This window comes from Micropterus salmoides, unplaced genomic scaffold, assembly GCF_014851395.1.
Source record: "Micropterus salmoides isolate LMB-PRFRI ecotype aquatic unplaced genomic scaffold, ASM1485139v1 Ms_hic_scaffold_13, whole genome shotgun sequence".
In the NCBI taxonomy this organism is placed as follows: domain Eukaryota; kingdom Metazoa; phylum Chordata; class Actinopteri; order Centrarchiformes; family Centrarchidae; genus Micropterus; species Micropterus salmoides.
This window is the reverse complement of record NW_024040374.1, coordinates 32,585,321-32,599,159: the sequence shown is the minus strand read 5'-3', so window position 1 is coordinate 32,599,159 and position 13,839 is coordinate 32,585,321. Positions and strand designations below refer to the sequence as shown.

Here is a 13,839-nt window from a genome sequence, read left to right as displayed (position 1 = left end):
AATCAAATTCAATGTTATTATGACAATTTGAAAACCAATGACATAGAACTCCTTCTCTGTTGTCTCAGTTGACTAGTCTTTGTAGCAGTAGCCTCTGAAAAGAGTTATATATGTCTTCTGTGGACTTGATGAGCTTTCCCACGTCTAAGAAAAACCTCCAGAAGATGTCCCACTGTAAGACCTGCTACTAACATGTAATCTGGATCAGAAAATGCATATTAATGCTGGTGTACATGCACACAGAACACACTGCAATCAGAGTCAATCAGATCTGCCAGACCCCATCTGCAGGTGGTCTGACTCACATTGTGATCTGATCTCAGACTGCTATGAATGACATTTTTTTCACATTAATCAGTCCACCTAACCCGCCTGTTCCTGCTATAATTCTGCCATTTCAAGCTGCCTTTCAAAAAGAAAGAGAAACTTTCTTCATCTACAAGAAGAGAAAGAAGTAGAACCCAAACAGCAACATCAATTCAGGAGACTTTCCAGAGACTGCAATAATGTGCAGGGCAAAAGTCACATGACCAACAGGTTTGATCAAACCTCTGATTACCTTCTTACAGTATTAGTAACATTAGCCCCGTTAACAAGGCTACTTTCATCTCGCACACTGTAGTGGCGCCTCAACACTATCTCGCATTACTTCCCTTGACCAGAGACACACCATGCTTGCTGGAAAGTCTCCCTGCTCCACCAGCTAATTTGCGTGTTGTTTTGATGCAAATGTGGGCAGAACTGAGATAAGGACATTTAGAACCTGGTGTATGCCTATGATCAGATGTCATGTTAATACTAGGTGTAAATGAGGTCCAAATTGAATGAAAAGCCAGCATTACAAAGGGTAAGGATGGAGATGTGAATTTTGAAAAATGTGGGTGTGTGTCGCAGGGAGTATCTAATGAAAATGTGTGATAAAATTTCATTGAGAGGTGCAGAACATTTTTGGAGTTTGGCCTACACTAAGGACTAAAGTCAGGATATGTCCGTCTCTGCAGCTTCAGTTTTGGCCATTTTTCAAACCTCATCTTATGCGTCTAAATTTCTGGATGTTGCGATTTGTGGAGTAACTGAACATTTAATACCCTAAATCATATGAAAGATTTCCACTGTGGCCCATTTGGAGTATCGTGCTCATTTGGGGCCTCTATAAGGGCTATACAATTCATTTGCATGGCATTCCAGCAAACATTCTTTATTTTCCATACTGGATCCTAAACTAGTTCATTTTTACCCCTGTGCTGTCATTGTTTTGTACTGCTGCTTGCTTGGTGCTGGTGATTTCAGCAGCTCCACTCAGGGTGCCCCGATGGCCTGGTGGTTACATGCAACATTTGAGCTTAGATTCCGGCTATGGACCTGTGTTTCATATCACGCCTCTCTCTCTCCACGCTGCCTTCTCCCTACTGTACGCTGCTGGCTCTCATATAAAGGCTAAATAAAGAAGGGAGAAAAAATAACTGCTTCATTCCATCTACCCAGAACAGCAAATCATCAAAGGATAAAAGTTACAAAAATGTTGTTTTATATATATTTTACATCCCTACTTTATGCCATCACCCCATTCCAGTCTTATTTAAATGGCAGGGTCTCTATCTTCTTACAGGTACTAAACAATACTCTTCATCTGTTTTCCTACTGTGACACTAATTTCACTGCATAATAAAGTTTACTTTATTAAAATTATTAACATTTTTGGACTTTCATTTTTGCTTTATGGTGAGTGCTTAGCTTTATATGATGAACTCGGGACTAAAATTAAGTCAGTGCAACTAAAATTTTGACTGTGTTTTATCACCTCCTACCTACAGACCCTTCATCGAACCCTAATCCTTAACTTTACCCTCAGCAATTTCACAAATAAAGTTTGGCTACAGCTGCTCAGTGTTGTTCACCTGTGCCTGAGCTGACATCGATGGAGTACACTTTGCACACAGTGGTCAGCTCATCGAAATGGTCCGGATGAAAGGGGATGGTGCAGTTCTCTGATCTCTGCAGTGTAGCACAGTCCTGAGCTGGAACCTGGAGGGGACGACCATGGGCATCCACAAATGAGAGGGCGATGCAGGCAATACCTGAAAGAGCAGTGGAATTTATTAAAATGGCAGCTCATTGGGTTATTAATTTCTACAACCTCCTGAGTCACTAATCATTTCCTTTCCTTCGCAATTATACAAAGATTCGTGACAATGATGCAGTTTTCATAAAGCCCTGGGGTTATTAGGCAATTTTCCAAATAATAATATGCAAAAACCTTGTTTGAATGCCATGGTGTGTGTCACCTTAACTTTCTGTTTTTGTCAGTGCAGCACAGATTTAAAGTTCTTTGACAGTGAAAAGAGGTGTCTTTAAATCCATTTTGATCCTTTGATGCTCCAGTTCCTCATCACATTACAGCTGTGCACATGCTGCAGCATAAAGCATAGCCGCCCTATAACACTGCTTGTGTAAGACAGGATTGTTGGATGTGTTAGCTTTGACACTGGCAATTATTGCACACTATCAAGTAAGCGGCACCATGCATGGAGCCGGGAGGACGTCTTGCCTTTACAGGCGGGAGAGACAGAAGACACAGATGCATTTCTGAAATACAAAGCAGTTTTTTATCTCAAACATTAAAACACCTTTCTTCTTATCAATTTTTTTATATATTATAATAATTAATTTCATATTTTCCTTTTCTAACATACACACACGCTTACTGTTTTGTTTATTTACTTTTATTTTTAATTTATTTTTACGGAATTTTTATATTTTATAAATTTTTTTTACTATTACTATTATTATTTTATTTTTTTATCTATTAACAAACAACTTTTACTGTTTTACTTACTGATTTAATGAAATGTATGAAATGAATTGTTCTTTACTTCACTTTTGGCAATATTGTTGTTATACATTCATGCCAATAAAGCTGATTTAATTTGACAAAGAGAGGGAAGCTGTCCTATGACACAAATTAATTGATTGCACACAAATTATTAAAACATACCCTAATTTACCCCAAAAGACTAATAGTTCATTTATATTATTCATCTAAATAATACTGTAAAGAAAGGGTCATATGTTGGACTGCCAAATAAAGACACCATCATATCCAGGATTACTGTAAAAAGGAGCATTACTGAAATGGTGGAAAATGTACATATCCATAACTGTTGCGCTGACAAATTCACAGGTGTTCAGCGTGGCTGTCAATAAAAGTGCGGGTATCAATGACATCCCACCTCTCACAGTCAACTGACAGCTGAAAGTATCAACATATAGACCAGACTGAACAGCAAAGGGCAGGGCCAAGGGATCACACTAGCTGGTAAGCCCAGTTTACATTTACTTAGTTTTGCATCTGTGAATGAGTAACAGTCGTGATCTTGCGCAAGTAATAGGCCTAAATCTCTACTACTACCAGTGTCCAATATAACATTTTTCCCCCCACTGGCCCATTGCATATTTTTACTGGCACAACAACGTTACTTTATTAACTGATATACATTGTAATGATTCATTCATACAATAAAGAAATTATTTATTTTCTCCTTACATCATTTTAAAAAGATCTTATTATTACATTTACATTTGGCAGAAGCTTTTATCCAAAGCGACATACAAGCATCAACAGAGCATCAAATACAGATCTACAACTGACAATACATACTAGTAAGAGCAGCAATAAATACTAGTAAGAGCTCATAGTACATACCACATATCAATGTGGTAAATACCTAGGGAAGGAAGTAAGAGTTAAAGAGGTGGTATTATGCTCATTTTCAGGTTCAAAATCTTAATTAGGGGTTGTACCAGAACAGGCTTACATGTTTAATTTTCAAAAAACACCATATTTTTCTCATACTGCACATTGCTGCAGCTCCTCTTTTCACCCTGTGTGTTGAACGCTCTGCTCTTGAGCTACAGAGTGATGCATCTTACTTGCACAAAATCTTTGTTGGGAGTTGCACATGCGCAGTTCCCAGGTAAGGACTACTAGCCAATCAGAAGCAGAGAAGGCGGGTCGTAAGAAACAAGGTAGTGTGATCCAAATCAAAGCCGCTTCAGGTCCACAACCACACAACATCATTCATTTTTCCACATCTTACCATCAGGACTAAACGTTGAACTGTTGCCGGTGTTCTGACGATCTATGCTGCTTTGCTGAAAAATGCTACCAAATCAATAGACTCGGCTCTACTCGGCCCAGCTCCGTTTTCCATTGCAGACAGTACCCACAGATAGTACGTAGCTTGTTGTCATAGCGACGCCACACTCAACTGCCGCGACGTAATGTTCAATGCGACACCCACACCAGCGATCCACACATATTTCTCTTTTTTAAGTATCAACATTCCTCAGAATGTAAAGACAGATAAGCGGTATGAAAAGCTTCCAGCTGTGTTTTCCTCTGCCGTTGTTGCTGCAGCGGTCTGTGTGACGGCGGGAGCAGAGGGCTCTGTGAGCGGGCGGCTGGCCGGCCTTTACTGAACTTATTTTGAAAGCCTTCTTGAGGAGGCATGACATTACATAGAAGATACCCCTGACTGGTTGGATTATTATTTGTGGATCATATTCAAACTTCCCCTGGTAAACCAGTGCCAGAATGATCTGTAGACAAATACAAAGCGATCAGCAAATACACTGGGATCTGCAAACACAGACACTTGAATGCTAAAAATTTGTATGCATGTCTTGAAACAGTGGTTTGAAAAACGTTAGGCTGTGTTTGTTTGCAAATTTTGTATAAATATTAAATATTATATTGTGTAAAACAACAAAACAGTAGTGTCAAAATTCTTAAATCAAATTCAAAACAATCTACAAAGGGAACATGTAAAAAAAGATGTTGCATTAATTCAAATTCTGGTTTTCAAGTACAAGTCACTGAGTTTGTGGATCATGGAGTTTGTGGATTCTGAATACATTTGTGGATCTTGTTTTCTATTTGTGGATCACGTAGAGTTAGTTTGTAGATTTTGTATCTATTTGTAGATCGTGTTTTGTGATTCATAGTCTGTGGATTTACAATGATAATGACATCGATTTACCCTCATAGGTTATTTAGCAGTTATTTATGTGCCTGGCTAAGCAGTTGTGTTACAAGGCAGCTTAAATGTATGTTTAACGCCTCTTCTGATGCCAGAACGGTTGCTAATTAGCAGCTTTGTAAAACTAGTGGAAATATATTAGAAGGGATGGTGGCTGGAATCCGAACATAAAGTGTCTCTTTATGCGGATGATACCCTCTTGTATGTGTCTGAGCCGCTTAAGACCTTGCCTCATCTATTGTCATTACTTGGTAGTTTTGGTAAAATATCAGGATATAAAATAAACATGCAAAAAGTGAACTTATGCCGATTAACACTGCAGCCAGACTTATCTCATTTAACTCCTTACCGTTTAAATTGAGTAAAGATAAATTTAAGTATTTAGGTATATGGATTACTAATAATTACAAGAACCTCTATAAGACTAATTTTATTCCATTGATAGATTCCATAAAACAAGATTTTGAGCGTTGGGGTACGTTACCGCTATCACTAGGAGGCAGGATAAGCACCGTCAAGATGAATATCCTACCTAGATTTCTATATCTGTTCCAGTGTATCCCGATATTTTTAACTAAATCGTTTTTCCTACTGATAGACAGGCTGATATCAACTTTTATATGGAATGGGAAAAATGCACGCATCCGTAAAAGTGTTTTGCAGCGACACCGAGAGCATGGAGGACTATCATTACCCAATTTTCAGTACTATTATTGGGCAGCCAATGCTCATTCTATGTTATATTGGTTTAACTCGCATGCTAGTGGTCCTAAATGGCTGTCCCTTGAGAATTTGTCATGCCATCCTGCTTCTTTACATGCATTGCTCTGCTCAACATTGCCATCACCTCATCCTATATATAAATACTCTCTGAATCCAGTGGTTAAGCACTCCTTCAAAATATGGGGACAGTTTAGAAGACATTTTTCACTTAATGATGTATCAGTTTTCGCTCCCATAGCAAGAAATCACATGTTTACTCCTTCTATTATAGATGATTCTTTTGGCGCCTGGTCTGTAAATGGCCTTAGGGTACTAAAGGATATGTATATTGATGGCACTTTTGCAACCTTTCAGCAATTGAAAACTAAATTCCAAATTCCCAACACTCACTTCTTCAAATATCTTCAACTTCGTAGTTTTGCTGCATCATCTGTTAGTCACTTCCCCTCATTACCACCTGAGTCACTTCTTGAGACTGTTCTAGAAGTGAATCCAAACTCCAAGGGGGCCATTGGTAAAATATATAGAGTAATGAATACTCATAATATGGGGCCTCTGGCTCATGTGAAAAGATTGTGGGAAGAGGAACTGTCTATAGGAATTTCTGAGGATGTATGGGAATCTATATTGAAAAACATTCATTCATCTTCAATATGTCAAAGACATCGAGTGATTCAATTTAAAGTTGTTCATAGACTGCATTGGTCTAAAGTAAAACTGGCAAAATTTAAATCAGACATAGATCCTTACTGTGATAGATGTGAAGCCGAACCAGGTACTCTGTCTCACATGTTTTGGCTCTGTCCAAAACTTAAAGTTTTTTGGAAGTCTATATTTAAATTTATTTCCGACACTTGGGGACAGTCATAGAGCCTGATGCCATGATCTCTGTATTCGGCATTGTACCGCAACATTTTCACTTAAATCAAAACAACAAAAGCCTCATAGCATTTACTACTTTTTAGCTCGACGGCAGATACTGCTTAAATGGAAAGACAAGTACCCTCCAACTTTTAAAATGTGGCTCATTGATCTCTTATACAATCTGACCATGGAAAAATAAGGTATGCTACCGCAGGCTGTGCCTATAAATTTTTTGATATCTGGCAACCGGTTCTGGACCAAGTTAGGAAGGTGGATCCCTCTCTACTTACAATTTCAGAGGAGTAATATACTGTACATACTTGTGCTTTCTTCTCTAAAACATGTTAATGAATGTTTTTGTTTTTCAAAATAATATGTGTATTGGTGCAACAGGTGGGGATTGTTCTTGGGTGGGTGGGTTAACATAAAAAGGAAATGTATTGTAAAAGTGTATCTTATGTTTGATAAGATGTTCAATAAAAACACTTTGAGGAAAAAAAAAAGAAGGGATGGTGGCTGGACAACTGAGGGAGCCATCAAGCCAGTGGAGCCAGCAAATGCAGGTACATGTGGAGTCCGCACGTATTTTTGCATCCAATTCCAATGCATACGTGAAAGGCAGCTTAACGAACGGTTGGGTAGCCCATGTTCCACACAGACAGGATGCAAGATGAGGAGAAGCAGACTGTTTACATCAACGATGCTTCGTCCTCAAATGCAATAAAATTAAGGAATGTTTGCCTGTTTTGTTTTTTTAATGTTAAGATGCCATATTATCAACACTATTTTGTTGCCATTGTTTACATTCTCACAGATGTATATTCAAAAAATACACTAAAGAGCTATTACTCGATGGTTGTAAAATGGGTGGAAAATGCTCTGTGCTCTTTTAAAGAACTAGTTGGTGAGACAACTTTATTTTTATATTTAAGTAGCTCAAGCTGAGTTCACGCAACAACACAGTATCAAAGAGAATCAGAGAGCATTTCAAAAATCAATTTTATGGGTTGTGTTGTTTTTTGTGCAAGTCAAGCAGAGTCTTACTGTGAATACAGCTGAGCATGCTACATGCATCCCATGTTGTCTTGTTATCGGTTGCCCATGATGGCTGACCATGTCGATCTGGGAAATGAAGCTGATGATTGCTACAACAGTTACTTAATGAGCAGACTAACAGTGATGGAACTCAATTTGTAACTCAAGGCTGCCATCATCCAGCACTGAAGCAATTACTCTGTCACTCTGGCCCATTCCTATACAGTATATGAACACAGGGTGACATTGGGCTGATAATTCAATAAATGCTTGGCCAAATAAAACTATATTTTAGAAATCATAATGCTGCCTTTGTTAGGATTTGGTTTTGTGTTCATGTTTTTCCTGTTTAGTCTGTTTTCATAGGTTTGGTTTTGTGTTCTCTATTTGATCTTGTAATGTTTAGGGTTTTGTAGCTTAATCTAGTCTTGTTCATTCGCATGTTTTAGTTTCTGTCTTGTCTCTTATCTTAGTTCTTAGTCCTGTGCTTTAGTTCATGTTTAGTGTTTTCCTGGTCTTTGTACTGCTGTTTTATTATTTTGGGTGGGTGCTTTCACGCCTGTAGGCCAGTTAATTTGGTCCGGACCAAGTAAAAAAAAAAAAGGTTCACTGTTGCATTTCATTCCCCCCCCCCATCGGGATATTTCTCTGCATTATGAAGGTTGGGTAAGTGAGAACTTAGAAGGGAGAAATCCAACACCATGACAAATACCATGATATAGTGAACATCGACACAGCAAGTAACGTAACTAATGTTAGCGAGGTTATGGATCTATAGCTAACATCACAACAACATCACGGCAGGCACTGCTGGATAGTGTTGTGTGGCTCGTCAGTTATATTTAATGCAATTTCTTCCCTGCAACACCGACATGAATTTATAATTTTCAAACTACCACACAGACAGACAAAGAGAGTTTCAAGGTCAGGAAAATTCCAAATGATCGGAGCACTGCTTGTGCTGGTCATTGCAAAGCCACAAAAACGGGGCCCTTAATGCCAAAAGAGAATAAGTAGTCAGCTTAGGACATCAGTGCCTTATGAGTTCACATTGAAATACTTAAAATAGGGTATTCTATTTTCAGTGTATTTAGAATATGTATTGTGGTTGTGTTAGGGTCTTTGAAGCAGGAGTCACTGCAACAAAAGCCAGTACAGGACAAATCTACAGTAAGCTCAGCAGCAGAGAGACATAGGCTCAAACACAAGAAACACCACACTTCATGCACCTTTGAAGTCCATGCTAAATACATTTTTAAATAAAAACGTATATGCTGAGGTAAGCCTTAACTGAAGGAGGTACAGCACTGCAAAGGAATGCCATGAAGAAAAAAAAAAAGGCCAAGGGCAGAGCACATGGGGGCCAGCAGCAGCACGGTCAACACGACAGGTGTGAAAGCTTGTACAGGGGACGGAAGAAGAAATGTGGTACCTTTAAACTGAGAAGGTGGGAAGAGTTGCTGAACCAGCTCTGACATGGTACCTGGGCCAACATCAGAGACACCCAGAGAACAGTTACATTAGGTATGGACAAATATCATTTATTTACTTCTAATCCAATTTACCATCAGTAAACTCCAAGCAGTGTGGCAGGCACTGTTTCCTCTTAGTAAGGTCATGGGTTTAAATCCTCACAGGACCTCTGTGTGTCGAGTCAGCACATATTTTTGCATTCGATTCAATGCATATGACAATCCTGGTGAAAATTTATTTGTTGCATTCATCCAATTCTTTTCAATGTAGGTCAGTCTGGGACAGTGTCTTTATGATGTTTTCAGAATTATTGTTTGTCTGTAATCTCTCTTCTTATCCGTGAAGTGATCACATGTAAAATATGAGGGATAAATCCAGTCATTGTTATATTTTACTAGAGCATTTCACTTATTTTCAAGACCACAGACTGTATATAAAGATGGACAACATGACAGCTCCCTAAAAGTGAAGCAGCGCCTGTCTTTATTTCTGTACCCTGGGAGGAAAAGGAGACGCGTCGTTGGGCTCTTCCACCAGGTTAAGTGTGTTGCTAACATTACTTTGCAGGCTAGATCATAATTAGCTATTCAGCTGCAGCACACTGAACTTGAAAACTTAACTTCAAATGTCAACATCAGTGAGCTTAGATGCTTAATGATGTGGCTGCTATTCCTCAACACTACTGCCAAATGTCTATCTTAAGCTTGTAAGCTGCACTGCATGTGTGTTCACGTCGTCTCTCTCAGCTGTCAATCAACATCGTCTCTCTCAGCTGTCAATCAAACAAGGACACAGACACGTCCACTCAGAGGCTTAGAGAGAGTAAAGGAGCATTTCTGATTTATCTCCAAAGACAATCTTTTCTTGGTTTTTAACTGAAGAGATGACTAGCTGTGGTTTTATCTGTATTTAAAGCTTGCTGCTGTAACTGAGAATTATAGTTCGTATGTAGCCTAACCCTACAACCGCTACACTGGAAGACATCGCCCCATCTTCTCATCAAGGTTCATTCACTTCTTTGATCTTATTGGAGCTCTTCCTCCACACCAGTTTGGAGAGAGATGAAAACGTCTCGTTATAACACACAAGCACACAGTATAAGTAGAAGTATTATCATCAGTCTATATCTACTCCAAGTCTGTTGGGATTCAGCAGACATATTTAACTGTACAGTGCTGCTAGGAGTCAATAGAAACCACTTCATTAATTCGCTGGCAGGAAACACCGTTGAGAGTCTGGGCCACTGCACTGCTTGACACTGACAGAGTTATCTCACATACGGGGCAGGGAGCAGGTAACATCATATAATGTAGGCCCATTGTTCTGCGGATGCTAAAACTAATGAGATGGAGCCAGAGCCTCTTCACAGAGCAATCAAAAAGTAGTTATACAGCAAGTGGTATAAGTACAGGAGCAAGGAACAAACTCTTAATGTCATCCTAGATGTTTACAGCCATTTTAAAAAGAGCCTGAAGGTGAGAATCTCCAGAGAGCTCCAGTACACTCTGACCACAGAGAGCTAGCTGGTTGTGAAACAAACACTGAAAACCATCTAATATTCAATGGGGCTGTCACGGTTCTGAAACAGTGACTGAAATCGCGACACAAAACTCCATGGTATCGTGTCGCGGATCCAAGAGACAGAACAGCGACACACCTGCTCCCTGAACTGAGGTCTCATTAGACAGTGCAACTGCAGCGGCGGCAGCCGGTGGGGGCAGTAGCGGAGCAGGCCTATATCGTATTTGTATCGACAGTAGATTATTCTAGGTCATTTTCTACCTTAGTTTAGTGTTTATTAGGAATGCAAGGCATTGCGGTTCCTAGGCCCAGCAGGGCTGGGAACCCCATTGGAATCGTAGACGTAGATGTATAAAGAAGATGGTTGAACACCATATTGGAGGACTGAAAGTGAAGATCCTTTTATCTGGATACTCGGCATTGGCCTTAAAACACGCTTTAAAGCGCTTTAAAATATTGAAACAGATGTTTTGAAATTTCTTAAAACACTGATCACTCATCACAAAAAACAGGGACGGATTCATGATATACCAGCAGCACCCACACAAGCCATGCCACACCTAATACTGAACAGTATTACAATAACTTTAGTAAAACTGAACAAGGGGAAGGTGTTGCTCTCAGCAACTGGCACAGCCGGCATCCTGTGCAGTGGAAATCCGCATCTTTCCATTGAACAGGCTCTTTCACACAACTAGGAGAAACTAGTTTAAATGAATGTATTAATATTTATATTATTATGACATTAGATAAAAAGTTAAATTTCACTATATGCATTGTCATTTTATGTAATAGTATACCATATAGTTCACCACTAGTAGGCTATAATATTAATTCCAGCTGGACAAAACAGCAGTTTCATTAATTCGTTCATTAAATCCTTGCGCAAGAACAATTGCTGCTCCAGCTGCTGTATCTCTGTCTTTGTTTTGTAAGGAACTGCTCACAGCGACCCGCCCGCCCGGATTTCTCCCGGTTCTCCGGTAGCTGGCCTTTTTTCTGCCAGAGTTTCGCTTTTCTTCGCATCCTGCCCGCTACTCGGGGCGGGGGTGTTTTCAACGATTAGCGGCGCGGTACACTGCTGCTGGGGGGGGGGGGGGACTATGGTAGGTTGTAAATACTCGCACATTGTGCTGGTAATTCATTTTCCGGTTCGCACGTATCGATTTTTAGGGGCATATGCGAGCAAAATGGTCGCACCGTAGAGCACTGCACTTCACACTAGGTGGCGCTATAAGCAAGGTAAACACGTTTGGGCTCTTACAACTGCTTGCAGTTCGAGTTCACTAAACTGATCCGTGATTCAGTTTTCAAGTGCGCCTCCTGTGGACAGAAACCGAAACTAACGTTACTGATTGACATCTGCAGTGGTGCGTTCACAGTCGCTCCATAATGTAAAATTTCTATCATCTATCATGTCCGCTTAATGTTATATCAAATAACATCTTTCTCTCTCTGCAAAATGCTAAAGTTGGTTGCCAAATATGCTAATACACCTGGCCGGCCTGCCTAAGTATATGTAGAAATCACTGTATTTAAAGGAAGTGCAAGCTATAGGCCTATATTTTGTAAATATTACACCTTAGACCAATTTTTTCGTGTGTCACTTGACTATTTTGGTCCAGTCATGATTGAGTGATCATGCCTGCAACTTCGACTACATTAATTAAGCCAAGATGGAATAAAATAATAATAATAATAATACCCCCCTTTACGAGCCAAGTGTTAAGTTAAAATGGCATTGCAAGGTAGCATATTATACACATATCAGTAATTATAAATGAGGGTTTTAATTCTGTAATCATTTACAACCATAATTAGTATTCCTTTGGTGGGAGCTGTTGAAGGTTAATAATGAGTTATTTATTCACTTTTCATTGAACAGGGAAAGCTTTCAGTCACAGAGCTAACTACAGCAGCAGCCCTCCCCTTTAACTGACTTCAAATGCCACTAGACGACACAAGCAAATTGATAAATGACATATAATGAACAAGGCAGCTGAGATGCTTTCCTGCAAACAGGCAGGCAGGCAGGCAATCTAAATGCAAACACATGCCCGACAACTGTGAGTGGAACAAAAAAGGTATAAAATATTAACTGCTAGAGAAATGTGTGAAGGTTAGAAGCCTACAGTAAGCATGACGTCTGGTGAACAGGGAGGAGAAGGACAAAGAAAAAGCATCCTCAGTAAAATTATTGTGCTGATGCTCATCAAAGAAATTAGCATGGTGTGGATAGTGAAGAGAAGAAGAGTGTAGCAGTTTTATTATGCTAGACAGGCAGAGGAAAACCTTTTCTGAATGTAATGTGTAGTCTAAATAGGAAAAGAAACTGTCAGCATGTCTTGTGATTACATTCTGCCTTCAAATCAGCAGCTCAACAATAGGAGAGAGGAGCCAATGAAAAACTCTACAACAAAGCCAGAACCTGAGGTTATGGCACATTTTTCAATAAATGATTTGCTCCTACTAAACAAGGCGAACCTGATCTCTGTTGTGAATTGATGAAGTATCAGTTCAGAAAAGGTTTAGGATAAAAGAAACACTAGAGAAAAGAAAGAGAAAGTATCCAGGTATCTGTTGAGTATTAATGTTTTAAACACCTGCCTCGTGTGACCCATTTCCCGTCCTGATTAATAGTTTCACACATGAATACTTCAAGCCCTTTTCTATTGCGGGAACCTAACAAAACATAACTCCATCGTCCCGAGTTCTGATTCTGACTGAATCAGAAGCAAGTTCCAGGTACTTTCAGGGGTTGTCGTCAGTTCTGCTGATCGTGATTGGTCAAAAAGATGTGTTGTCACAACAAGAAGCACAACAACAGAACCGCCAATCCTCTACTGTATCTGTATCAACATGGGCAACTAATACATGTCCACTCCTCATTAGCGATTGCTGAGAGGGGCCCATTCAGAAGGAGCAGGAGTCAGTCATTTAGAAAGAAGACTACATCTCAGTGTCTGGCAGAAATGAGCATACAACAGCCAAACGCTGCAGGGAAGGAAAATGTTCAACAGATGAAAAACGATGAAATGGTTCAACATGCTTTTGGGCTTAGGACAACTTGTGTCGAAGTCACCCACTTTAGGGCCGCCTGATACAGACAAGAATTAGTGAATGTGGTCAAACTGCAGCATTTCTGGAGAATTGACACGTTTCAACTCTGACTGGCGTATCTTGA

At 39.6% G+C, this 13,839-nt stretch overlaps 1 protein-coding gene across 1 annotated transcript in view; it reads right to left on the bottom strand.

Moving 5' to 3' along the window:
• The window catches only part of LOC119901260 (KICSTOR complex protein SZT2-like), a 63,773-nt gene that overhangs the window by 10,519 nt on the left and 39,415 nt on the right, over nucleotides 1–13,839 (bottom strand). Inside the window, exon 22 of the mRNA XM_038716854.1 lies at nucleotides 1,899–2,078. Coding sequence (XP_038572782.1) covers nucleotides 1,899–2,078 — 180 coding nt within the window. The remainder of the gene's footprint in view (nucleotides 1–1,898; nucleotides 2,079–13,839) is intronic.